This window comes from Rhamphochromis sp. 'chilingali' (assembly GCF_963969265.1).
Source record: "Rhamphochromis sp. 'chilingali' genome assembly, chromosome: 11".
Classification (NCBI taxonomy): Eukaryota; Metazoa; Chordata; class Actinopteri; order Cichliformes; family Cichlidae; genus Rhamphochromis; species Rhamphochromis sp. 'chilingali'.
Genome location: NC_137938.1, coordinates 36,045,167 through 36,072,533, shown reverse-complemented (window position 1 = coordinate 36,072,533; position 27,367 = coordinate 36,045,167). Strand labels below are relative to the sequence as shown.

At 40.5% G+C, this 27,367-nt stretch overlaps 1 protein-coding gene and 1 long non-coding RNA gene across 2 annotated transcripts; both read right to left on the bottom strand.

The window, feature by feature from the left end:
* Positions 1–3,668: 3,668 nt before the first annotated feature.
* Positions 3,669–10,854, bottom strand: LOC308406147 (putative ferric-chelate reductase 1). Its single transcript, XM_080897016.1, has 8 exons — positions 10,733–10,854; positions 9,927–10,042; positions 9,571–9,657; positions 7,946–8,037; positions 5,971–6,029; positions 5,716–5,853; positions 4,130–4,161; positions 3,669–4,044 (listed from the first exon to the last, which is right to left on the bottom strand). The coding sequence occupies exons 1-8, from the start codon at positions 10,821–10,823 to the stop codon at positions 3,955–3,957; spliced, it is 705 nt and encodes a 234-aa protein (XP_080753142.1). The 5' UTR covers positions 10,824–10,854; the 3' UTR covers positions 3,669–3,954.
* Positions 10,855–24,119: 13,265 nt separating this feature from the next.
* Positions 24,120–26,736, bottom strand: LOC308405965. Its single transcript, XR_013973424.1, has 4 exons — positions 26,678–26,736; positions 26,163–26,300; positions 24,581–24,612; positions 24,120–24,495 (listed from the first exon to the last, which is right to left on the bottom strand). It is a non-coding gene; the product is annotated as an uncharacterized lncRNA (long non-coding RNA).
* Between the last annotated feature and the right edge of the window lie 631 nt (positions 26,737–27,367).

Sequence of the window (27,367 nt, the reverse complement as noted above, 5' to 3'; positions counted from 1 at the left end):
TAGTTGTTTATCAGATTGTTATGTTCTTCCTGTGAAACTTTGGGAGTCTGAGCTTGGGTTTGCAACGCCATGTCTTCTGTTTTCAAGGCTTCCTGTGAATCATACAGATTTTTCTTGACCTCTTCAAGCTCTCTTTTCATTTCCTCAAATTCATGGCACAACAACTCCTTTTCTCTGTTGGTCACTTCAAAATCATGTTCGGAGTCTTTCTCAGTGGCTTTGGAGATCCGTGATTCTCCTTTCACACCCTCATCGTGTGGTTTCAGTTCTTTTTGAGAATCACCACTCCTTTTGGAAAGCTCCTGGAGGTCCTGTTCAAGAAGTTCGTTATGCCGCCTCAATATGTCAATTTCATGTGCAAAGCATTGGCGTTCCAGGGTCTGTCTGAGCTGTTCACTGTCCGTTGTTTTGTTTTCCTCATTCATGATCCTTTTTCTTTCTTCACTCTCTTGTAACTCTTTAAAGGCTGTGTTTGCCTGATGGAGCTCAGTTTTAACAGCCTGTATTTCCTGTTGCATGTCATCTTTTTCCTTTTCAAAGTCCCTTTTCAGCTCACACATGCGTTTTACCGTCACATCATTTTCCTCTCTTAAAGACTGGTTGTCCTTTTCCATGTCTCCCACTTTTATAACCAAGCCTGTCTTGCTGCTTTGCAACTCTCTGATTTCTGCTTCCATTTCCTGCATCACCTCTTTCTGTTGCTGGATCTCTTTGGTTTTGGAGCTGTTTAAATCCTTTAGAATTTGGTTCCAATATTCCAGCTCTTGAATTTTGAAGTGAATTGTTTCATTCTCTAGTTGCAGGTCTCTTTTCCTCTTGTTTTTAGAGAACCCACTTCGTTTGAAGAGAACTTCAATGTTTTTTTGGAGAATCTTGTTCTCATTTATGAGCTCTCTTTTTTGCTCCTTAAGGTCGGCGTTCTCGACTTTAAGGTCACGTATGGTAGAGTTTTGTTGTTTGAGAGTTTTATTCTCATTTTTCAGCTCTTTGATTTGCTGTTTAAGTTTTTCGTTCTCGGCTCTCATGTTGCATACAACAGGATTTGACAGACTCATATTTCAAATTGAAGTTGATGCTAAATCTCTGTACCAACTAAAAGATTTTTTAAAAATACCGTCAACTGTGTCAGAAACGCAAGTTTCCAGTAGTTTCCTGCCTAGTGAATTCTTCCACTCTCTTTGAAAGACTGACAAGAGTGAGAACCTCTCCCCTATTTATAGGTTTTCGTGTGCTGATGTCATAAAGAAGACCAGAGATCAAAGGGATTCTGGTGAAACGTCACTGTGTCTGGTCTGGGCAGTTCTGAATTGAATAATAACAAAATGACGGGGGGCGTGTCTGGTAGCCATGTGAAGACGTGTTGTACAGGGCTCCTCAATGGACTAACTTGTTTCATAATTCCATTGCTCCAAAACTAACGAACTTTTAACAACAGTACGATAACACGCCCGTGTGCTGCTCTGAGGCACTTTTTACATCTTCAAGGCTACGGTGTACGACATATGAGCAAAACTAGATCGGGGAAAGAGCAGGCCGCAAAAGCCTCGGACCTGTCACGGTTGTTAAAGAGTGGACTCAGGCGCGGAGCTCAGAAATAATGACAGTGCATTTATTTACAGTGCAGCAATGTGACAACAGCTCAAATGTGCAACAATGGTGATAGTGCGTCCCTCCTTCCGTGTAAGCCCGTGCGTGGTAGTGAGTGAGTGCCCGTCTCTCCTCCAAGTGCTTCCTTAGTGTCCGTAAATCCTCCGTCAATCCCTGGGTGAACACACACACACACACACACACACACACACACACACACACACACACACACAGGCAGGTCGACCGGTCAGGGCGCCGTCAGATCCTGACAGGACCATGCTGAAGACAGACCGGAGGCACCACCCCTTGACATGAGTGAGATTATGAGAGCTATTGCTAGCTCTGAAAAGACGATATTGGACCGTATCGATTCAAGCACGAAAGATTTATTATTCCAGAGGTTGGGACATATTTTTTCTGCACCTGCATTTTGGTACCTGAATGGCAAGCTCGCAAAGTCATCTGCTCTTCGTTTTATAAGCTGGAATGTTAAAGGTATAAATAATCCGGTTAAACGCACAAGGGCTTTTACTCATTTAAAATCATTGAGATCCGATGTTGTATATCTGCAGGAAACACACCTCCGATCAAGTGAACAAATTCAACGAATTAAACTGTTTCTCTGCTTGTCTGCATTGCCACAAATTGTTCTATTTGGTGATGTATCATAGAACTGTACTATATAGTGTATGTACGTTTCTGTGTTTGCTAGTAACTACCATCAACCTAAGGTCTCAGCTAATTTATCTTTGCAGAGATGTTCATTTGATTGTAACAGCAGTAGGAAAGAGCAGTAACAAGAGTAGGACAGCTAAGCTAATTATGGCTAAACATTTGGAATTTAGTGAAAGCAAAAATTGACCTTGCAAAGATGGATAGGTTTATTTAGAAAGTCAGCTATTTACATTTAGTGTTCGTCCCAAGTAGGAGATTTTGAATTGAGTCTAAATTGACCGCAAATTTACTTACATCAAAACTTACAAATTTACATCAAAACTTCTGAAGATGCAGGTCTCTGTGCAGCGGCTGAAGTCTGTGGTGTAGAGGGTGAAGAGGAAGGGGGAGAGGATGGTCCCTTATGGTGCTCCTGTGTTGCTGATTACCTTGTCAGACACACAATGTGGAAGACGCACATATTGTGGTCTTCCTGTCAGGTAATCAACAATCCAGGACACTAGAGAAGCATCCCCCTGCATCGCTGTTAGCTTATCACCAAGCACTGGAAAAGTAAAAAAAACATGAACCTCACAGTGCTCGCCGGCTGGTCCGGGTGGATGTAGACACGATTGAGCAGATAGATGATGGCGTCCTGTGAGACGGGGCTGGTAAGCAAATTGAATGGGATCCTGATGTGGTCTGACAATGGGTGAGATCTGGTCCAGGATGAGCCTTTCCAGGGTCTTCATGATGTGGGAGGTCAGTGTCACAGGCCTGTAATCCTGGGGGCCACTGGGACGTGGCGTCTTTGGTACAGGGACGAGGCTTGATGTCTTCCACAGCACTGGGACCCTCTTCAGACTCAGCATGAACAGTTTATGGAAGACTCCACAAAGCTGGGGGGCACAGGCCTTGAGGGGACTCACTCCATCTGGTCCAGCAGACTTGCCTGAGTGGAGTTTCTTCATTTGCATCTGAACCTGGTAAGCATTTAACACTACTACACTGACATACATAATTTTCAATTTAATGAAGTTAAAAATTTGTTGTCTTATTGTCAGTTGTTATTGACAGCAAGATTATTAGAAATATATGAAAAAATGTACATTAAATGGGAAGTTCAGGAGCTGAATCAATGACAGTTTTTTTTTTTCAAATGAAAGTGACAAAGGTGCAGATTCATACATAGATGCTGTCATATTAACAGATGTTAATGTGTGAAAAGGGCTTTAACCCTCCCATTATGATGTGGGTCGAGTTGACCTGATTTAAAAATGTAAAAGGAAAAATTGTTAAAAGTACTTTTTAATACAAAATTGCTGTTTGGCTTAAAAAATGTAACCAGCTTGTAAAATGAAACTGGTTTACCTGGCAGCCAGAGTGGAGGCTAAAGGCGACTGAAACTACTTCTTTCTTTGCAACTGTGAGACATATTATACACACACACACACACACACACACGACAGTAATGCTTGGCCCAGTGAAATTGAATGCTGATTGAAAGTACACCTTAATTATCAACTAAAAGCAAAAGAGAAAAAAAACATAAGTAATATTTTTTAAAGACATTACTGAGAAACTTTCCAGGATTCGCCAACTGATGCATCAGTGGGTCTGAATTTCCAGTGCAGTCTCTCATCAAGTATGTTAAAATTGATGATAAAATTCAACAAAACTACAGGGAAACACTCTGGAAGATTCTGCTGCTGCTCATTTTTCTCCAATTCCAACCAGAAGTGCCACCAAAAAGCAAAGGTTTCCCAGAAGGTACACAGCGATCAGGCAACTGTCACCTTTGACCTGACAAAAAAAGTAAAATTATATTAGAAATACTCCATCTTGTGGCAATCAGTGATTGCTTGCTTTTATATTTCTTTCAGCTTACCAATGCTGATTCCATTTGATCAGCAGTATCATCTGAAACCCAGAGCAAAGAACAGTGAAATATTGCAGGGCACATTAACTGAAGTGAACTAAAGCAGTCAGCTATGTTTTTAATCATTTTATTTATACAGGTTGAGTTCTGATATTAGTTTTAAGCTTTAACAGAAGAAGAACAATTTGAAATCAATTTAAATAAAATTGAGTCGAGTTGAGTAGTTGTGGTGATTGAAAAAAAACAAAAAAACAACAACTTTCAGAACGATAACAATGTGCTGGAAGCTCTATGTAAACATTTAGCATGTCAAGTTGCCATTGGTCATGGAAAGTGTGTGCGGCACGGGGGGGTAAAACATTTTTTAAAAATCACCAAACATTAACCAGTTTTTGTAGACACAAAGAGGTTGTGATCATATTTTTTTTTAATAATTTGTGTGACTGAGCCACACATTGAGCCACAGCATTGTCAAACTACACGTGTCCAAAATTGGATAGTCTCAGTTGAGACAATTCAATGCAAGTTCTCTCTGATAACATTAGGTTGGTGGTGCATGAGCTGAGCCTTCGTGTATAGTATTCCCAGAGTATTTTCATGCATTTAATAAATCGAAAGATAAAGATTCCTTTGTCGCTGTACTTCAGCACAGTTAAAGTGTAACAGCTTTTGTTCCAGCAGACTACCATTGAGACATTCTTACGCGTTTTCACTCATCAATTCATAAATACCAATATTGTCAGGGTCCTGGGACTGGGCGACCCAGGATCCCTGAGCAGTCATGTATTATATTATTATTATTATTATTATTGCTGTGTATTTTGGTGTTGCTCCCCCTTCCCTGTGCTTGTGTATATGTGTGTGTGGGTGGCTGAGCACTTGTTTATAGGCGGCGTCAGGCCTGGAGGGTGTGGCCCTGCAAGGGGACTGGCCACACCCGAAGCCACACACCTGCTGCTGATCAGGCCTCGTCGGGGGAGCTACTTAAGAGAGTCTTGGAGCTCCCACCGACGCGGGGATCATTGCTTGGGACTCCACGTTAGTTACCCAGTTTAGGTTTTGGTCGTGTAGTGTATGCCTGCCATTGTTCAGTGTCCTGACTGCTGCCGCTATTGTTTCCCGCAGGAGGAGCGTGGAAGGCTTAAGGAGCAGCGAGCACCGGGAGTGCAGACACGGGAGCAGAGAGCACTTGGAGGACACGACACGGGAGTCTGGGGAGAAACACGGGGATTTATTGTTGTTTGATATCACCCTCTGTAAATAAACACTGTCTATACGTAGAGCACCGCGCCTGGGTCCTCCTTCCCCACTCCTTCCACGGTGTGCCATGCCGTACCGTGACAAATATTTGATGCTGCTGTGTTATACACAGAAAATCTTGTGATACAGTGCTGTTTATTTTACCCATCCAACCACATTCTGAGGTGTACAGGGGTTATACTCTTCGCTCAGTCAGCTAAATGCTGCTGAACTGATCAGGTGGCTCTTCACCGTGCAAATGGACTGTTGGGTCTAGATTGGTTTTTGTCATTAAAGTGTATATGGGTAGTGATGATTTTTTCCTTCATCACTGAAATGCAAAAAAAAAGGCTTACCTCTGTGTTTAACTACCCAATCATGGACCTCCAAAATGATGATGAAGAGAACTTCCCAGGCAAAGAAGCCACCCATCACTTTCAATAGCCACCCATCATCACTGTCAATCCTGTCCAGGCCTGTAAATATGGCTGCCACTGTGTGACACAAAGAAGCAGGCATTTTAAGACGAGCAGCATGGGTGACAGTGTGTCTGCTATTGAAAATGTTAGCATATATGCAAGATGGTAGAATGAAGTAAAACACAAGCTTACCAGCTATAGATTTTATTACCACCGCATTTAAAAAATGTGTCCAGTTGAACAGATACCTCCTATCAAAGAAAAGAGAAGAACTATAAAATCATCAGCTTCTGAAGTTCTTGTCTAAGATTTCTCCTGCATCCAATTTATGAAAACAAGTATCATTACTGAACATACAATTTTACTAAATCTATATTTCACTTAAAAAATATTTCATTTACTGAGTCTGGCCTCCAAAGCTACAACCAGGCTATATTTATTAAAAGTACCATTATTACTAAGAGGAAGGAATAACTTTCACGAGTCATGTGCAAATTAGTTTCCTACTTGGTGTTTCAGTGTGAAAGTGTGCTCTGATAAAGCACATGCAGGCTACACTTTGCAAAAGTTTGAAATTTTTTTTTTTTTAACTTTTTATTTTATTTATTTGAACAACTCACCTGTCCATTACGCATACAGTTTCTTCAGAATAACAGAATACAAAGAGAGTCACAAACTCAAGACAGTGAAATTAGAAAGAAAAAGAAACAAACAAATATATATGTATAAAAATATAGATACATATAGAATAATAATTAGAAAAATAAGATAAAGGAAAACAAAAGAAAAAAAAGGAAACATGCCTGTGGTGTCAAACATTTCCATCGTTCATTTCACTTTTTTTTTTCTTCTTGTATGCTCATCTTCATTCAGTTCAGTCTGTTTTTTCCCCTTCCGTTGTACGTCAACCATTTTCCCCAGTCCTTCAAAAAGCGTTCTTCCTTTAATTTCAGTTTATATGTAAGGTTCTCCATCTCCATAATGTCCTCCACAATTGCTACCCACTGCTGCTTTCCTGGTGTTTCTGTCTTAAGCCAGTTTTTGGTGATGGCCTTCTTTGCTGCCAAAAGGAGAATCTTAGCCAGGTAACGATCCTTTACATCTACAGTACCTTCCAAGTACCCTAGATACAAAACAAGGCAGGTTCTAGGAATAATATAACCTAATATATCACAGAGAGCCGAGTGAATTTTAACCCAGAAAGTGTGAATTTTTCTGCACTTCCAGAAAATGTGTGTATGGTCTGGTTCATCCCATCCACACAGCCTCCAACATTGTTGTTGTGTATTGGTTTGTTTATTTTTAATCTTAGGTGTAATAAAATAGCGAATTTGATTTTTCCAGATGAATTCTCTCCACCTCAATGAGTGAGTTGTATTCTTATGTTCTTTCCATGTTTCATACCACACCCTCTCAGTGATTTCTTCACTCAGCTCTCTTTCCCATTTTACTTTAACATATACAGTTGATTCCTGTCTTGATTCCATCAAACATTTGTATAGGGTAGACACTGTTTTTGGAATAACACTTTTATATGCCAGTATATTTATTTTTATAATAGGATGGATTTTGTCTTCCTCTATTTTTATGTTTTTATTAAAGTAATCTCTCACCTGTAAGTATCTGAAAAAATCCTTGTTATTTAAGTTGTATTCCCGTTTTAATTCTTCAAAACTTTTAATTTCTCCTTTTTTGATTAATAAACAAATTGCTGTGATTCCCTTTTCATTCCAATTTTTAAAACCAAGATCCAATTTTCCTGGTCTAAATTCTTCATCGAAGGCTATCCATTTTAGCAAACCAAGCTCTTTGCCAATCCTGAACTCCCTTACTGTATCATACCATACATTTAATGTAAAGGATATTATCGGGTTCAAAAGTTTGAAATTTTAAAAACTTTTATGGCTGAAGTATGAATACAACTCTTAGGGTTATCAAATAACTTTATAACCTCACTTTGCCGAGTGAGCAGTGCATTTAGTCATTAAGCATGTACTGCCCCATTCCTTTGGTTTATCGTGTTTTCAAAATTTGTTAAATAATTGTAGAGAAAAAAAAAGTGAGGCCATTTTTAATTTTTTTTTAAATAATATTTGAACAGAGTATTCTTAAATGTGTATAGGCATGATATAGTATATTAATTAAACACACACAGATGGATACATACAGGTGATGTTGTGGTCCGCAGCGCAGCAAGGCCCCGATAGGCTGGATGAGTGAGAGGATCATAACCAGGCACCCCAACACTGGATGTGCTCCCTGGATACCAAACACATTAACAGTGCTAATCATGGGGCATAAATATCAGTCTGAGAGCTGAAACACACAACTAAAGAGTGCTTAATGAATATCAAGAGAAAAGAAAAAAAAACACTTTGAAGGGGTATATTAATCTTGCCTGTGGATGCAACTTGCAGACTGGAGGAGCTGAGGATTGATCTATGGACCTTCTGTTTGATAGATGACTTGCTCTACTACCCAAGTGAAGGTAAAGCCTCCACAAATAACCCCAGAGTGAAAAGTACGAGTACCTTTGAGAGTACCATGAGAACTTAATCATTTCTAGATGTACCTCCCATGAGGGGCACTTCTGCTCCACTTGCCTTTTGTCTTAATGACTTGCAATATTGGCTTATAAATATGCACCAACTTTTTGTCATCTCCATAGTTTGCATTTTGTCCTTTAGGTTTTACATGGTGTCGCTATTCTCTTCTACAATCACATCACAACCAAAAGCTGGAGATGATCGTCCTCCTTCAGTCTGGTTTTGCCAGAGGGTCCTACTGTTACACGGGAGTTGTTTCTGCACACCAAAGCCAAGGGTTGGAGGGGTCCATACCTGGTTGGTATGGTTATCGCATTCATATTAAGTTGAATTATATTAAACTCCCTTGGCTCATCCTTCTAATGTAAAGCACCATGAGATGACTGTTTTATAAAAAACTAAAGTGAAACTAACTGGATGCAGCCCACAGATTCCATTTATCCCTCAAATTATTTCTTGAACCTGTTCATATGTGGATTGGTTGTCAAAAGGCATAATGTTTCTGCATCACTACTACAACTGGTGGAAGCAAGCTTTTGGTGATAGTGGGAAGGAAATATTCCCTTCTTTTCTGTTAGAAACCTCCAGCAGAACCAGGCTCAGGTGATGCAGCCATCTGCTGCAACTGGTTGGAGGTGATGGGGAGACACGACAGGCAAAATGTTATGGACGAGAGCCAGAGAGTAACTAAGGATTAAATGCAAAGTGGTGTATAAACACACTCTTTGCACTTTCTAAGCAACAGGTCTTGCATAGGTGTTTGGACTATTTAAAAAAATGAATGGCTGATCATTTTCTTCAAACAGAAAACAAAGTCCTTGTTTGTGCCTAATGTAATTAAAACTCTTGATGTCCACGCAATATCAACTAAATCTTCAATGAGGAACGTTTGGAGTTCTTTTTAACTTAACTATTTTGATTGTGAAGCACTTTGCAGAAATGATCTTGAAAAGTGCTATATAAATACATTTGTACTTAAATATAGGGTTTAAAAACTGGGATTAAATGAAATCTAAATGTTGCAACATAATTTGGAGGGTATTTGCATTCATATAAACAACAATTTGTATTCAACAATTACCCCCAATTCTGTGTGAACAACACATAAAATTTAGTTGGAATAAATAAGAAAATAAATATTATTACAGAGAAACACGGTTTTATCATTTGATTGTCGCTGTAATGAATAGTACAAAACCATAACTTAACTAAGATTCTTAGAATCTAGCAGAGTCAGTGTACTAACCCCAGACCAGTCCTGAGAATGAACGAACACAAGGATGAAAGCAATGATTGTGGCTGCTACCGTCAGACACATTGCTCCAACATGGACCTGGAGGAACACAAAGAATACAGCATGATACTGTGGCAGCTAAACCAATACATTTGTCCAGATAACATTAGGCTTGGACCAAGCTGTCTTACAAGTCTATTATATCTTGGATTGGATATCTGAAATTACTTATGAAGTTAATATTTTTAGTCATGAAATTTATTCTGGAAACACACCAAGTTTAAGTTATTTTCAAGCCTAGTTTAGTTTACAAAAACTTTGGTTCCACATTGAAAAGATAATACATGGTTTTGTCTATGATGTCTCACCATAAACCAGAGATCTTTGTCGCACATTTTTTTTCCCTTGGCCATTTTTTTTAGATATCGGGCAACCATCATGCCGAGTGATCCTGTGGTCATCCAGGCAATCAGCATGAGTGATCCTGAAACACAGTTAAATATTGAAATTCTCTCCACTTCTCTTTGTTTTAGGAGTTAAGATGAATTTCTTCCCCTGGAGTAAACATGTGGTCTGTCAACTGACTAAAAATTTAGAGCAGAAACATTTGACAGTAGTCGTCAAATTCTGGATTTAAACTAATGAGTCAACAGAGCAAAGGTAATATAGACAGTGAGCAGCCAAACAGCAACCTTGGGCCAAGAAACTGAGTCCATTGCCATAATTACAGGTATACCATTAGCAGAAAAGCGGCACAGAAATGTTTTTCACATCTTCAAAATTCTATTAGTTTTCAAACATCTGAAGATTGTTATAAATTATTGTTTTGCATATCCTTATCTCATGAAAAAGGACAGTTATTGTTAAGAGACCACCCATCTAATGTGTCCAACCTCATCCACTGTTTTGGTTCCTTGTTTGTGTAACTTGTGTCTGTGAAACATGTGCAGTTCAATTTAAAGGACTGCAAGTCTACTCAGTATTATAGATTAAACACTTTAATCGTGCTAAAAGTACAAATGAAATGACCTTCCTGGTAGCATTTATCTTCCAAGGACTTTCAAATCATTTAGCTGTGAACAGCTTAGCAAAAAATGACAGAGGACTTTGCTGAGATTATTTTGGACTAAAAAACATTTTTATTTTACACGTATCACTTTGTGCAAGGTCTTACCATGAGCTTTGATGATATCAGGAACATCATCTTTGCCAACAACAAGGGGATTATTAATATTGATCCTTTTATTGCTGGTGAAGGTACCCATATGGATTCTTATTGATCCTGTAGGAAAGATATATCAAAGTTTACAGACACTTGTATATGTGTATGCATGTGTGAGTGTCACACAGGATAACATTTAACCATACCAACATTTAAATTTGTGATGTCAAATATCATTGCCAGATTCGTCTCTCTGTTGTGATGTCAGATATCAATGCCAGATTCGTCTCTCTGTTGTGATGTCAGATATTAATGCCAGATTCATCTCTCTGTTGTGATGTCAGATATTAATGCCAGATTCGTCTCTCTGTTGAACAGTATCCGGGTTTACACCAGCCCACCAGATTTCTTATTTGTGTTGCCCTGTAGTAATCCTGTAGGCAAGGGATGCCTAATCCTCCTTTATCTTTGGGAAGCTGAAGTGTTTTGAACTTAACTCTTGGCTTTTTACCCGCCCATATAAATCTTGAGAGGGTCCTATCCCACTCTACAAAGTATCTATCAGGGTTTTCTATAGAAACAGACTGGAATAAGTACAATATCTTTGGGAGCATATTCATTTTTATGATGTCCACTCTAGAAGAAATGCTTAGATAGACCATCTGCTAATATTTAGCATGATATCTTTTTTAAGTAGGGGGTAGTTGATTTCTTCCAAGCTAGTTATATCCATTGATAAGTTTATGCCCAGATATTTGATAGTTCTTTTGTCCCAGCTTAGTTTGTATTTGTTGAGCAGATTCTGGGGAGGGCTATAAAAGCTACTAAGAACTTGTGTTTTTTGTATATTCAATTTATATCCCGAGTATAGCCCATACTCCTTTAACACTGACATGAGCTCCATAAGTGATTCGGTAGGTTTTGATAAGTAAACCAAAATGTCATCTGCAAACAGAATCAGAATCAGAAACTTTATTGTCATTGTCATGAGAACAACGAAATGAAGAATGGTCCCCGATCATTGCATCATCCCTAGCAATATCAAAATATAAATAAAACAATAAAATTCAATAAATAAAATAGATAGAATACTTAAAATACTAATAAGATATAACAGTAAAACATTCACATACATTCCCACACACATGCTTCAGACCGTGCATAGATTAACACAAGAGTGGCGTGATGGACATTTTTTTGTAGTATTCAGATGTGTTATTGCAGTTGGATAACAGCTGTGTTTGAGTCTATTAGTCCTTGCTCTGATTGCCCTGTACCGTCTGCCTGAGGGCAACAGTTCGAACAGGGAGTGGCCAGGATGTGAGGTGTCTTTTATGATGTTTTGGGCCTTTTTAAAACAGTGGGCGTTGTGTAGAACTTCCAGTGTGGGGAGAGGGCAGCCAGTGATCTTTTGGGCAGTGTTAATGATCCCTTGGAGTGCTTTCCTCTGAGCCCCTGTGCAGCTAGTGTACCAGATGCATATGCAGTAAGTTAGAACACTCTCAATGGTGGCTCTGTAGAAGGACACCAGCAGTCTCTGTGTGATGTTATTCCTCCTGAGAATTCTCAGGAAGTACAGTCTCTGTTGGGCCTTTTTCAGCAGCTCGGAGGTGTTCACACTCCAGGAAAGGTTCTCCTCTATATTGACTCCCAGGAAGCGGAAGCTTGCCACCCTTTCTACACAGTCCCCATTTATGAATAGTGGTTGGATCTCTGCCTTTTTCCTTCTGAAGTCTATTATGAGTTCTTTGGTTTTTGAAGTGTTGAGGAGGAGGTTATTGGCCTTACACCATGACGTCAGCTGCTCCACCTCGTCTCTGTACGTAGACTCGTCTCCCTTGGAAATGAGCCCCACCACTGTGGTGTCATCTGCAAATTTCACAAAGATGTTGCTGTGGTGGCGAGGAGTGCAGTCGTGTGTGTAGAGAGAGTAGAGCAGTGGACTGAGCACACAGCCCTGGGGTGAGCCAGTGCTGAGACTCAGGGCTGAGGATGTGTGATGGCCAACTCTGACTCTCTGTCTACGGCCCGAGAGGAAGCTATTGATCCACATGCAGGTGCTGTCTGGAAGCCCCAGGTCTTGTAGCTTGGCCACCAGTTTGTGTGGAAGGATGGTGTTAAAAGCTGAGCAGTAATCCACGAAGAGCATCCGCACATAGCTACCATGCTCTTCCAGGTGAGTTAATGCAGCATGGAGTGCTGTGGCTACAGCGTCTTCCGTGGATCGGTTTGCTCTGTAGGCAAACTGGTGTGGATCCAGGCTGCGGGGCAGGGCTGCTGTGATGTGTCTGCGGACCAGCTTCTCAAAGCATTTCATTACCACTGGGGTGAGTGCCACCGGTCTGTAGTCATTCAGGCCGGTGATGTGGGGCTTCTTAGGCAAGGGGACTATGGTGGAGGACTTCAGGCAGAGTGGGACAGTCGCCTGTGCGAGGGATTTGTTGAAAATCCTGGTGAAGATCCCAGCCAGCTGTCCTGCACAATCCCTCAATATTCGACCTGGCACACCATCAGGACCCGCCGCCTTCCTCGGGTTAACAGCCTGCAGCATGCGCCTCACCTCGTGCTCTTCCAGGGTGAGGGTGGTGCTGCTATGGGTGGCGTGTTGCTGCTGTGGCTCCAATACCTCCGGTACCCTGGTCTCAAAGCGGGCAAAGAAGATATTCAGCTCCTCTGCCAGCTCCAGGTCACCGTCCGCAGCTCCGAGATTGATCTTATAGTTGGTTAGGTGCTGGATGCCTTGCCACACCTGCCGGCTGGTATTACTCTTCAAAAACAAGGCCAATTTCTGCTCACTTCCAGTGATATTAATCCCTTTTATGTTACCATTCTGCCTAATCCTTTCAGCCAATGGCTCTATAAAAATAGCAAATAAGAGTGGACTCAGTGGGCATCCTTGTCTTGTGGACCTTTCAAGCTTGAAAGCATCTGAAAGTTCACCGTTAATCTTTACTTTTGCAGTTGGGCTATTATACAAGGCCCTCAATATAGTGATGATGGACCCATTAAACCCATGGATTTTTTTTTTAAATATGAAAAAAAATTTAACTTTTTCCTTCCGTCATACTTCAGAAATATAATACATTAATTTTTTGAACATTTTAAAACATTTAAGTTTGCTCGTTGTATTTATAAGATCCTACATTGACGTGCTCCACAATCATTGGTCAGTCATGTTAAAATCCATTATCAGTGGAAAACAAACCTGATCCTCTACTAGAGGCGATTGTGCAATACCTTTTAGACATAACACTCAGCAAACAGTTATTATTAGTTAAAGTCAGTGAGATTTGGAGTGATACATGACACATGATGGAATAAGACACGCAGACTTAGCATGACGAGCCGACGAGGAACACGTACACTGTGAATACATACAGAGGGAAAAGGGGACAGGAGATAAGACATGGACATAACTAAGCACAAACAGAACATGATGGCTGGGGGGGAAACACACGTGACAGAAGGAATGGGTCACAAGGGAAAAACATGTAAACGAGACGGGAGAAAAGGACATTACTGAAATACATGAAGGGCCAGGGCTGGGACAGCCAACCAGTCACAGACAAAGAGCCACATCATACACCTGGGCGCACATGAACATCACCCATCCCTTCCTCTGTCCTGCGTTCAGTTTAGGGTATCGAACTCAGGACCCTAGCCTCATCAGGCCGGGGTCTTTGTGTGGAGTCTGGATGTTCTCTCAAGCTTCCTCCCACAGTCTAGGGACATGCAGTTAGTGGGGGTCTTCTCGCCCCGTTCACATTCACACAGAGATGAATTGAAGATCACCTTGTGGTTAGTGCCTTCTATTCGATGTACAGACTGAATAATAACACCTTCTAATTAGTTCTGTCTCCTATTGGTGCTCTTCTACGAGTGATCAGTGCTTGATGGCTTACTAAGCTTAACTTTTTTCCACAACATTGATAACAAACACACACAGAACAACAACAACATATGTTATCTAAAAAAAACTTGATTGGACCAAAGTTTTGATGTTCATCCTACATGTTTATTGAGATTGTCTAATGTCTGCGACGGTATCTTCTCCCACGTCTGCGGACACCCGAGGCCTTGTGGGGTCTCTTGTGTCTGCGAACGGGGCGAGAAGACCTCGCATGTCTGCGTCTATACCTGCGTCGTGGCATTGTCCAAAACGGCGGTACCTGCTCCACGTCACAGGTTCTATTTATGGACTCACCTGGCAACTTTAGTGATGTCACTGCTGATGTTGTCACTGTTGGTGTGACCTCATGACTCATTCATGCCATCTGAACTGTGGTGTAATTATGAGGTCACAGGGGGACGTGAATTTATTCACAAAGTTGATAGAGAGTTTGGGTCATAACTCAAAGACGCAATGATGCAGTCAAATCATTTGGAATTAAATATCTCTGTCAGTGCGCCCCAGGGTGGCTGTGGCTACAATGTAGCTGCCATCACCAGTGTGTGAATGGGTGGATGACTGGATGTGTAAAGTGCTTCGGGGTCCTTAGGGACTAGTAAAGCGCTATGCAAACACAGGCCATTTACCATCTGTAAATTACAAGATTTAGAGGGTTCTGACATCACAGTCATCTTTCTGACATTGACATCCAGTCTCTCTGTTGTGATATCAAATGTCAATGCCAGATTCGTCTCTCTGTTGTGATGTCAGATATTAATGCCAGATTCGTCTCTCTGTTGTGATGTCAGATATTAATGCCAGATTCGTCTCTCTGTTGTGATGTCAGATATCAATGCCAGATTCGTCTCTCTGTTGTGATGTCAGATATCAATGCCAGATTCGTCTCTCTGTTGTGATGTCAAATATCAATGCCAGATTCGTCTCTCTGTTGTGATGTCAGATATTAATGCCAGATTCGTCTCTCTGTTGTGATGTCAAATATCAATGCCAGATTCGTCTCTCTGTTGTGATGTCAGATATTAATGCCAGATTCGTCTCTCTGTTGTGATGTCAGATATTAATGCCAGATTCGTCTCTCTGTTGTGATGTCAAATATCAATGCCAGATTCGTCTCTCTGTTGTGATGTCAGATATCAATGCCAGATTCGTCTCTCTGTTGTGATGTCAGATATCAATGCCAGATTCGTCTCTCTGTTGTGATGTCAGATATCAATGCCAGATTCGTCTCTCTGTTGTGATGTCAGATATCAATGCCAGATTCGTCTCTCTGTTGTGATGTCAGATATTAATTCCAGATTCGTCTCTCTGTTGTGATGTCAGATATCAATGCCAGATTCGTCTCTCTGTTGTGATGTCAGATATCAATGCCAGATTCGTCTCTCTGTTGTGATGTCAGATATCAATGCCAGATTCGTCTCTCTGTTGTGATGTCAGATATCAATGCCAGATTCGTCTCTCTGTTGTGATGTCAGATATCAATGCCAGATTCGTCTCTCTGTTGTGATGTCAGATATCAATGCCAGATTCGTCTCTCTGTTGTGATGTCAGATATCAATGCCAGATTCGTCTCTCTGTTGTGATGTCAGATATCAATGCCAGATTCGTCTCTCTGTTGTGATGTCAGATATCAATGCCAGATTCGTCTCTCTGTTGTGATGTCAGATATCAATGCCAGATTCGTCTCTCTGTTGTGATGTCAGATATCAATGCCAGATTCGTCTCTCTGTTGTGATGTCAGATATCAATGCCAGATTCGTCTCCCTGTTGTGATGTCAGATATTAATGCCAGATTCGTCTCTCTGTTGTGATGTCAAATATTAATGCCAGATTCGTCTCTCTGTTGTGATGTCAGATATTAATGCCAGATTCGTCTCTCTGTTGTGATGTCAGATATCAATGCCAGATTCGTCTCTCTGTTGTGATGTCAGATATCAATGCCAGATTCGTCTCTCTGTTGTGATGTCAGATATCAATGCCAGATTCGTCTCTCTGTTGAACAGTATCCGGGTTTACACCAGCCCACCAGATTTCTTATTTGTGTTGCCCTGTAGTAATCCTGTAGGCAAGGGATGCCTAATCCTCCTTTATCTTTGGGAAGCTGAAGTGTTTTGAACTTAACTCTTGGCTTTTTACCCGCCCATATAAATCTTGAGAGGGTCCTATCCCACTCTACAAAGTATCTATCAGGGTTTTCTATAGAAACAGACTGGAATAAGTTTAATATCTTTGGGAGCATATTCATTTTTATGATGTCCACTCTAGAAGAAATGCTTAGATAGACCATCTGCTAATATTTAGCATGATATCTTTTTTAAGTAGGGGGTAGTTGATTTCTTCCAAGCTAGTTATATCCATTGATAAGTTTATGCCCAGATATTTGATAGTTCTTTTGTCCCAGCTTAGTTTGTATTTGTTGAGCAGATTCTGGGGAGGGCTATAAAAGCTACTAAGAACTTGTGTTTTTTGTATATTCAATTTATATCCCGAGTATAGCCCATACTCCTTTAACACTGACATGAGCTCCATAAGTGATTCGGTAGGTTTTGATAAGTAAACCAAAATGTCATCTGCAAACAAGGCCAATTTCTGCTCACTTCCAGTGATATTAATCCCTTTTATGTTACCATTCTGCCTAATCCTTTCAGCCAATGGCTCTATAAAAATAGCAAATAAGAGTGGACTCAGTGGGCATCCTTGTCTTGTGGACCTTTCAAGCTTGAAAGCATCTGAAAGTTCACCGTTAATCTTTACTTTTTCAGTTGGGCTATTATACAAGGCCCTCAATATAGTGATGATGGACCCATTAAACCCATGGATTTTTTTTTAAAATATGAAAAAAATGTAACTTTTTCCTTCCGTCATACTTCAGAAATATAATACATTAATTTTTTGAACATTTTAAAACATTTAAGTTTGCTCGTTGTATTTATAAGATCCTACATTGACGTGCTCCACAATCATTGGTCAGTCATGTTAAAATCCATTATCAGTGGAAAACAAACCTGATCCTCTACTAGAGGCGATTGTGCAATACCTTTTAGACATAACACTCAGCAAACAGTTATTATTAGTTAAAGTCAGTGAGATTTGGAGTGATACATGACACATGACGGAATAAGACACGCAGACTTAGCATGACGAGCCGACGAGGAACACGTACACTGTGAATACATACAGAGGGAAAAGGGGACAGGAGATAAGACATGGACATAACTAAGCACAAACAGAACATGATGGCTGGGGGGGAAAACACACGTGACCAATAATAGTAGACCTGTGCTACATTTGTCCAGCTAGGCAACACATATTTCTGCATAAGAGATACATGAGACACCCTTTAAATAAGCAAATTTCATGTTTAAAACATGGAAATGCAGCCAAAATGGACCATACAATGGCCTCAGTGAACACATCAGCACATAAGTAGAGATAAGGAAACTCAATCACATTAGATATTAATATTACTATGAGTAAATTATATATATTATATATTCTGTTATATGGTTTAAAGAATACAATGTGATAATCACACAGGAGAACGCTGTTTCCAGTTATACAAATTTATTTTATTTCACTATTAAAGAAACCAATTATGTAAATAAAAGCTCACCACAAGAACATCTCCCAACCCAGTCTTACAAAGTTGCAGTTACAATAAAAAATGGGTAGGGAACATGAACTGTTGGTGAGCTAAAAAACAATCCTGGTGCTGATGCTTGTCATTGAACGTTTTGGACAGAGCTCTTGATTGAAATGCCTACCGTTGTGTGTAGGCATTTCGGTCCAGATGTTATGGAGTTCAGTTCAGCTAAGATGTATTTCTAAAGCACCGGATCGCAAAAATAGCCGCTTCTCGGCTGTTTATATTGTAAGGTAAAGACCATACAATATAAGAGAGAAAACCCCCCAACAATCAGATGATCCCCTGTGAGCAAACCCTTGATGACAGTGTCTGTGAAGGTTATCAGTCATCAAGGCCATAGTAGTCTAAGGAGCTTGGAAAGAAAAGCGCCTGGACTTCTTTAAGTTAAAGAAGTCCAGGCGCTTTTCTCCAAGCTCCTTAGACTTGGTGACGGTGGGAAAGAAAAACTCCCTTTTAACAGGAAGAAACTTTCGGCAGAACCAGGCTCAGTGAGGGGCGGCCATCTGCCTCGACCGGTTGGGGGGGGGGGCACAGCTGTTATAACCCCTGACGCAGCATAGCTTCTAATTCTGAAAGATACGTAGATACCTTAAACCTGCACTCTATGCAGGACACCAAGCGATGACACGACTTGCAGTACTATAGGAGTCTATGCAGAAACAGTTTTCTCTCTTGAATCTCTGTAATTTTTTTGCTACTGAGTGTCTGGGTGCAGTCACTCATTTTGGGCCAATTAAATCAAATGAACTTCCATTGTCTAAGTTATAGCCCTATTGAACCTGCGTTAACCAGGTTTAATAGGGAGGGCCAAAGTCGTAGTTGTGCTAAATTTCCTCGAATTCTCCTCGGAGATTTTCGAGTAGCTTCCTTTGTTCTTGAAAGTTCTTTTCCATTTGTCTCATCGCTTCCCGTCCATTCCACATCTTTTTGGTAAGGTCACTAACCGTATTTTCTAAGGCCTTATTTTGTTGTTTGAGTATGTCAACTTGGACATCGTAGTTGTTTATCAGATTGTTATGTTCTTCCTGTGAAACTTTGGGAGTCTGAGCTTGGGTTTGCAACGCCATGTCTTCTGTTTTCAAGGCTTCCTGTGAATCATACTGATTTTTCTTGACCTCTTCAAGCTCTCTTTTCATTTCCTCAAATTCATGGCACAACAACTCCTTTTCTCTGTTGGTCACTTCAAAATCATGTTCGGAGTCTTTCTCAGTGGCTTTGGAGATCCGTGATTCTCCTTTCACACCCTCATCGTGTGGTTTCAGTTCTTTTTGAGAATCACCACTCCTTTTGGAAAGCTCCTGGAGGTCCTGTTCAAGAAGTTCGTTATGCCGCCTCAATATGTCAATTTCATGTGCAAAGCATTGGCGTTCCAGGGTCTGTCTGAGCTGTTCACTGTCCGTTGTTTTGTTTTCCTCATTCATGATCCTTTTTCTTTCTTCACTCTCTTGTAACTCTTTAAAGGCTGTGTTTGCCTGATGGAGCTCAGTTTTAACAGCCTGTATTTCCTGTTGCATGTCATCTTTTTCCTTTTCAAAGTCCCTTTTCAGCTCACACATGCGTTTTACCATCACATCATTTTCCTCTCTTAAAGACTGGTTGTCCTTTTCCATGTCTCCCACTTTTATAACCAAGCCTGTCTTGCTGCTTTGCAACTCTCTGATTTCTGCCTCCATTTCCTGCATCACCTCTTTCTGTTGCTGGATCTCTTTGGTTTTGGAGCTGTTTAAATCCTTTAGAATTTGGTTCCAATATTCCAGCTCTTGAATTTTGAAGTGAATTGTTTCATTCTCTAGTTGCAGGTCTCTTTTCCTCTTGTTTTTAGAGAACCCACTTCGTTTGAAGAGAACTTCAATGTTTTTTTGGAGAATCTTGTTCTCATTTATGAGCTCTCTTTTTTGCTCCTTAAGGTCGGCGTTCTCGACTTTAAGGTCACGTATGGTAGAGTTTTGTTGTTTGAGAGTTTTATTCTCATTTTTCAGCTCTTTGATTTGCTGTTTAAGTTTTTCGTTCTCGGCTCTCATGTTGCATACAACAGGATTTGACAGACTCATATTTCAAATTGAAGTTGATGCTAAATCTCTGTACCAACTAAAAGATTTTTTAAAAATACGGTCAACTGTGTCAGAAACGCAAGTTTCCAGTAGTTTAAGTGTTTTCCTGCCTAGTGAATTCTTCCACTCTCTTTGAAAGACTGACAAGAGTGAGAACCTCTCCCCTATTTATAGGTTTTCGTGTGCTGATGTCATAAAGAAGACCAGAGATCAAAGGGATTCTGGTGAAACGTCACTGTGTCTGGTCTGGGCAGTTCTGAATTGAATAATAACAAAATGACGGGGGGCGTGTCTGGTAGCCATGTGAAGACGTGTTGTACAGGGCTCCTCAATGGACTAACTTGTTTCATAATTCCATTGCTCCAAAACTAACGAACTTTTAACAACAGTACGATAACACGCCCGTGTGCTGCTCTGAGGCACTTTTTACATCTTCAAGGCTACGGTGTACGAAATATGAGCAAAACTAGATCGGGGAAAGAGCAGGCCGCAAAAGCCTCGGACCTGTCACGGTTGTTAAAGAGTGGACTCAGGCGCGGAGCTCAGAAATAATGACAGTGCATTTATTTACAGTGCAGCAATGTGACAACAGCTCAAATGTGCAACAATGGTGATAGTGCGTCCCTCCTTCCGTGTAAGCCCGTGCGTGGTAGTGAGTAGGGGTGGGTTTTTATAATCGATTCATTGATTAAGATCGATTATGGCTTGGATAACGTAAAATCGATTAATTAAAATCCTGAATCGATTTTTTTAATATAAATTTATTTTGCCCGAAATGCCAGAATCTCTGGTGACATCTCACAAAATTTCAAGAACCACCAAACAGCTAAGACAGTAAATGAGAGCAGGAACACGGATTCTGCACAAAGACTTAAACACACAGCACGACCCGCGGATCAGAATCATTTAGATGTCGCCTTTCTCACCCGACGGCACGGACACGGTCGGGGCTGAAAGCCGACAGCTCACTGATTCTGATCTGTCGGCGGGTCCGCGCTTTGTGTTCACGCCCTTTATGCGCTGATTCTAAAGCTGTTAGTTTGATCTCTTTCCAAACAATATTGACCGAACCAGCAGCAAAAGAAGATTCACATAAACATCGTCATGAATTCACTCTGACTTTTACTGTTTTGCTTCCACCGCGATGCACAGCTCTCTCTCTCTGTCTCTCTGTCTCTCTCTCTCGCCCTCTCTCTCTCTCTGTCTCTCTGTCTCTGTCTCTCTCTCGCCCTCTCTCTCTCTCTCTGTGTACTTCAAGAACAGTTTCCCTTTCTTCATTATTCGCTTGCTTGTTATGCACAAGTCTACCGTTGTTTACAGCGCTGTCGGCCGCTGTTTTTTTCCCTTTTACATTCTTCCGAAAAGAAAACCTCATTTCTGCTGTTCAATACTGAACAAATTTAAACTTTTTAAAATTATTCAAAATGCAAAACGCTTAACCGTGTCTCTAATAAAACCTCTGTAACTTCAGAGGTAATGTTCATATGTTGATTAATGGTTTTCTTTCGTTTTTGATGTACTGCAGAATATTTTTATAAAATCCCAGGCCAGGAAAACCACCTTCATGTTTTTCTGTGTTTTATCTTCAGCTACTTTGACACAAAGGCATCTGCTGTGATGCTTACACCTTTGATAAAGTCTTGCGTGTGTCAGCTTCCTTTTTATTGATACAAAAATATGTAAATGTACTGATCTGAATTATAATATTTCTGACTGTCAAAATTTCCCAGATTTAAATCGAATCGAATCGAATTAAATCGAATCGTGGATCGAATCGATTCGGGACCTTGTGAATCGGAATTGAATCGATTCTAGAAATCAGTGACGATACCCAGCCCTAGTAGTGAGTGCCCGTCTCTCCTCCAAGTGCTTCCTTAGTGTCCGTAAATCCTCCGTCAATCCCTGGGTGAACACACACACACACACACACACACACACACACACACAGGCAGGTCGACCGGTCAGGGCGCCGTCAGATCCTGACAGGACCATGCTGAAGACAGACCGGAGGCACCACCCCATGACATGAGTGAGATTATGAGAGCTATTGCTAGCTCTGAAAAGACGATATTGGACCGTATCGATTCAAGCACGAAAGATTTATTATTCCAGAGGTTGGGACATATTTTTTCTGCACCTGCATTTTGGTACCTGAATGGCAAGCTCGCAAAGTCATCTGCTCTTCGTTTTATAAGCTGGAATGTTAAAGGTATAAATAATCCGGTTAAACGCACAAGGGCTTTGACTCATTTAAAATCATTGAGATCCGATGTTGTATATCTGCAGGAAACACACCTCCGATCAAGTGAACAAATTCAACGAATTAAACTGTTTCTCTGCTTGTCTGCATTGCCACAAATTGTTCTATTTGGTGATGTATCATAGAACTGTACTATATAGTGTATGTAAGTTTCTGTGTTTGCTAGTAACTACCATCAACCTAAGGTCTCAGCTAATTTATCTTTGCAGAGATGTTCATTTGATTGTAACAGCAGTAGGAAAGAGCAGTAACAAGAGTAGGACAGCTAAGCTAATTATGGCTAAACATTTGGAATTTAGTGAAAGCAAAAATTGACCTTGCAAAGATGGATAGGTTTATTTAGAAAGTCAGCTATTTACATTTAGTGTTCGTCCCAAGTAGGAGATTTTGAATTGAGTCTAAATTGACCGCAAATTTACTTACATCAAAACTTACAAATTTACATCAAAACTTCTGAAGATGCAGGTCTCTGTGCAGCGGCTGAAGTCTGTGGTGTAGAGGGTGAAGAGGAAGGGGGAGAGGATGGTCCCTTATGGTGCTCCTGTGTTGCTGATTACCTTGTCAGACACACAATGTGGAAGACGCACATATTGTGGTCTTCCTGTCAGGTAATCAACAATCCAGGAAACTAGAGAAGCATCCCCCTGCATCGCTGTGAGCTTATCACCAAGCACTGGAAAAGTAAAAAAAACATGAACCTCACAGTGCTCGCCGGCTGGTCCGGGTGGATGTAGACACGATTGAGCAGATAGATGATGGCGTCCTGTGAGATGGGGCTGGTAAGCAAATTGAATGGGATCCTGATGTGGTCTGACAATGGGTGAGATCTGGTCCAGGATGAGCCTTTCCAGGGTCTTCATGATGTGGGAGGTCAGTGTCACAGGCCTGTAATCCTGGGGGCCACTGGGACGTGGCGTCTTTGGTACAGGGACGAGGCTTGATGTCTTCCACAGCACTGGGACCCTCTTCAGACTCAGCATGAACAGTTTATGGAAGACTCCACAAAGCTGGGGGGCACAGGCCTTGAGGGGACTCACTCCATCTGGTCCAGCAGACTTGCCTGAGTGGAGTTTCTTCATTTGCATCTGAACCTGGTAAGCATTTAACACTACTACACTGACATACATAATTTTCAATTTAATGAAGTTAAAAATTTGTTGTCTTATTGTCAGTTGTTATTGACAGCAAGATTATTAGAAATATATGAAAAAATGTACATTAAATGGGAAGTTCAGGAGCTGAATCAATGACAGTTTTTTTTTTTCAAATGAAAGTGACAAAGGTGCAGATTCATACATAGATGCTGTCATATTAACAGATGTTAATGTGTGAAAAGGGCTTTAACCCTCCCATTATGATGTGGGTCGAGTTGACCTGATTTAAAAATGTAAAAGGAAAAATTGTTAAAAGTACTTTTTAATACAAAATTGCTGTTTGGCTTAAAAAATGTAACCAGCTTGTAAAATGAAACTGGTTTACCTGGCAGCCAGAGTGGAGGCTAAAGGCGACTGAAACTACTTCTTTCTTTGCAACTGTGAGACATATTATACACACACACACACACACACACACGACAGTAATGCTTGGCCCAGTGAAATTGAATGCTGATTGAAAGTACACCTTAATTATCAACTAAAAGCAAAAGAGAAAAAAAACATAAGTAATATTTTTTAAAGACATTACTGAGAAACTTTCCAGGATTCGCCAACTGATGCATCAGTGGGTCTGAATTTCCAGTGCAGTCTCTCATCAAGTATGTTAAAATTGATGATAAAATTCAACAAAACTACAGGGAAACACTCTGGAAGATTCTGCTGCTGCTCATTTTTCTCCAATTCCAACCAGAAGTGCCACCAAAAAGCAAAGGTTTCCCAGAAGGTACACAGCGATCAGGCAACTGTCACCTTTGACCTGACAAAAAAAGTAAAATTATATTAGAAATACTCCATCTTGTGGCAATCAGTGATTGCTTGCTTTTATATTTCTTTCAGCTTACCAATGCTGATTCCATTTGATCAGCAGTATCATCTGAAACCCAGAGCAAAGAACAGTGAAATATTGCAGGGCACATTAACTGAAGTGAACTAAAGCAGTCAGCTATGTTTTTAATCATTTTATTTATACAGGTTGAGTTATGATATTAGTTTTAAGCTTTAACAGAAGAAGAACAATTTGAAATCAATTTAAATAAAATTGAGTCGAGTTGAGTAGTTGTGGTGATTGAAAAAAAAACAAAAAAACAACAACTTTCAGAACGATAACAATGTGCTGGAAGCTCTATGTAAACATTTAGCATGTCAAGTTGCCATTGGTCATGGAAAGTGTGTGCGGCACGGGGGGGTAAAACATTTTTTAAAAATCACCAAACATTAACCAGTTTTTGTAGACACAAAGAGGTTGTGATCATATTTTTTTTTAATAATTTGTGTGACTGAGCCACACATTGAGCCACAGCATTGTCAAACTACACGTGTCCAAAATTGGATAGTCTCAGTTGAGACAATTCAATGCAAGTTCTCTCTGATAACATTAGGTTGGTGGTGCATGAGCTGAGCCTTCGTGTATAGTATTCCCAGAGTATTTTCATGCATTTAATAAATCGAAAGATAAAGATTCCTTTGTCGCTGTACTTCAGCACAGTTAAAGTGTAACAGCTTTTGTTCCAGCAGACTACCATTGAGACATTCTTACGCGCTTTCACTCATCAATTCATAAATACCAATATTGTCAGGGTCCTGGGACTGGGCGACCCAGGATCCCTGAGCAGTCATGTATTATATTATTATTATTATTATTGCTGTGTATTTTGGTGTTGCTCCCCCTTCCCTGTGCTTGTGTATATGTGTGTGTGGGTGGCTGAGCACTTGTTTATAGGCGGCGTCAGGCCTGGAGGGTGTGGCCCTGCAAGGGGACTGGCCACACCCGAAGCCACACACCTGCTGCTGATCAGGCCTCGTCGGGGGAGCTACTTAAGAGAGTCTTGGAGCTCCCACCGACGCGGGATCATTGCTTGGGACTCCACGTTAGTTACCCAGTTTAGGTTTTGGTCGTGTAGTGTATGCCTGCCATTGTTCAGTGTCCTGACTGCTGCCGCTATTGTTTCCCGCAGGAGGAGCGTGGAAGGCTTAAGGAGCAGCGAGCACCGGGAGTGCAGACACGGGAGCAGAGAGCACTTGGAGGACACGACACGGGAGTCTGGGGAGAAACACGGGGATTTATTGTTGTTTGATATCACCCTCTGTAAATAAACACTGTCTATACGTAGAGCACCGCGCCTGGGTCCTCCTTCCCCACTCCTTCCACGGTGTGCCATGCCGTACCGTGACAAATATTTGATGCTGCTGTGTTATACACAGAAAATCTTGTGATACAGTGCTGTTTATTTTACCCATCCAACCACATTCTGAGGTGTACAGGGGTTATACTCTTCGCTCAGTCAGCTAAATGCTGCTGAACTGATCAGGTGGCTCTTCACCGTGCAAATGGACTGTTGGGTCTAGATTGGTTTTTGTCATTAAAGTGTATATGGGTAGTGATGATTTTTTCCTTCATCACTGAAATGCAAAAAAAAGGCTTACCTCTGTGTTTAACTACCCAATCATGGACCTCCAAAATGATGATGAAGAGAACTTCCCAGGCAAAGAAGCCACCCATCACTTTCAATAGCCACCCATCATCACTGTCAATCCTGTCCAGGCCTGTAAATATGGCTGCCACTGTGTGACACAAAGAAGCAGGCATTTTAAGACGAGCAGCATGGGTGACAGTGTGTCTGCTATTGAAAATGTTAGCATATCCTGTACATAGCTTGTACTCACTACAGCCTGTACATACTTGTAGTTATAGAATATTCACAACATACTTCATACCGTGTACATTATAACATAATAGACCCATTTCTGTAATATACTTACATATCTATATTATTGCTAATATATATTGTAATATATCTATATCACTAAGCACTTCTGGATGGATGCAAACTGCATTTCGTTGCCCTGTACCTGTGCATGTGCAATGACAATAAAGTTGAATTCTATTCTATTCTATTCATATATGCAAGATGGTAGAATGAAGTAAAACACAAGCTTACCAGCTATAGATTTTATTACCACCGCATTTAAAAAATGTGTCCAGTTGAACAGATACCTCCTATCAAAGAAAAGAGAAGAACTATAAAATCATCAGCTTCTGAAGTTCTTGTCTAAGATTTCTCCTGCATCCAATTTATGAAAACAAGTATCATTACTGAACATAGATTTTACTAAATCTATATTTCACTTAAAAAATATTTCATTTACTGAGTCTGGCCTCCAAAGCTACAACCAGGCTATATTTATTAAAAGTACCATTATTACTAAGAGGAAGGAATAACTTTCACGAGTCATGTGCAAATTAGTTTCCTACTTGGTGTTTCAGTGTGAAAGTGTGCTCTGATAAAGCACATGCAGGCTACACTTTGCAAAAGTTTGAAATTTTAAAAACTTTTATGGCTGAAGTATGAATACAACTCTTAGGGTTATCAAATAACTTTATAACCTCACTTTGCCGCGTGAGCAGTGCATTTAGTCATTAAGCATGTACTGCCCCATTCCTTTGGTTTATCGTGTTTTCAAAATTTGTTAAATAATTGTAGAGAAAAAAAAAGTGAGGCCATTTTTAATTTTTTTTTAAATAATATTTGAACAGAGTATTCTTAAATGTGTATAGGCATGATATAGTATATTAATTAAACACACACAGATGGATACATACAGGTGATGTTGTGGTCCGCAGCGCAGCA

Excerpts from the sequence above, each read along its gene's own strand:
- LOC308406147 (XM_080897016.1), bottom strand. The coding sequence starts at position 10,823 with ATGGGTACCTTCACCAGCAATAAAAGGATCAATATTAATAATCCCCTT. Across the intron at positions 8,038-9,570 it reads ATTCTCAGGACTGGTCTGGG|GGAGCACATCCAGTGTTGGG; the intron begins GTTAGTACACTG and ends TTTGGTATCCAG. Across the intron at positions 5,854-5,970 it reads GGTAATAAAATCTATAGCTG|TGGCAGCCATATTTACAGGC; the intron begins GTAAGCTTGTGT and ends TGTGTCACACAG.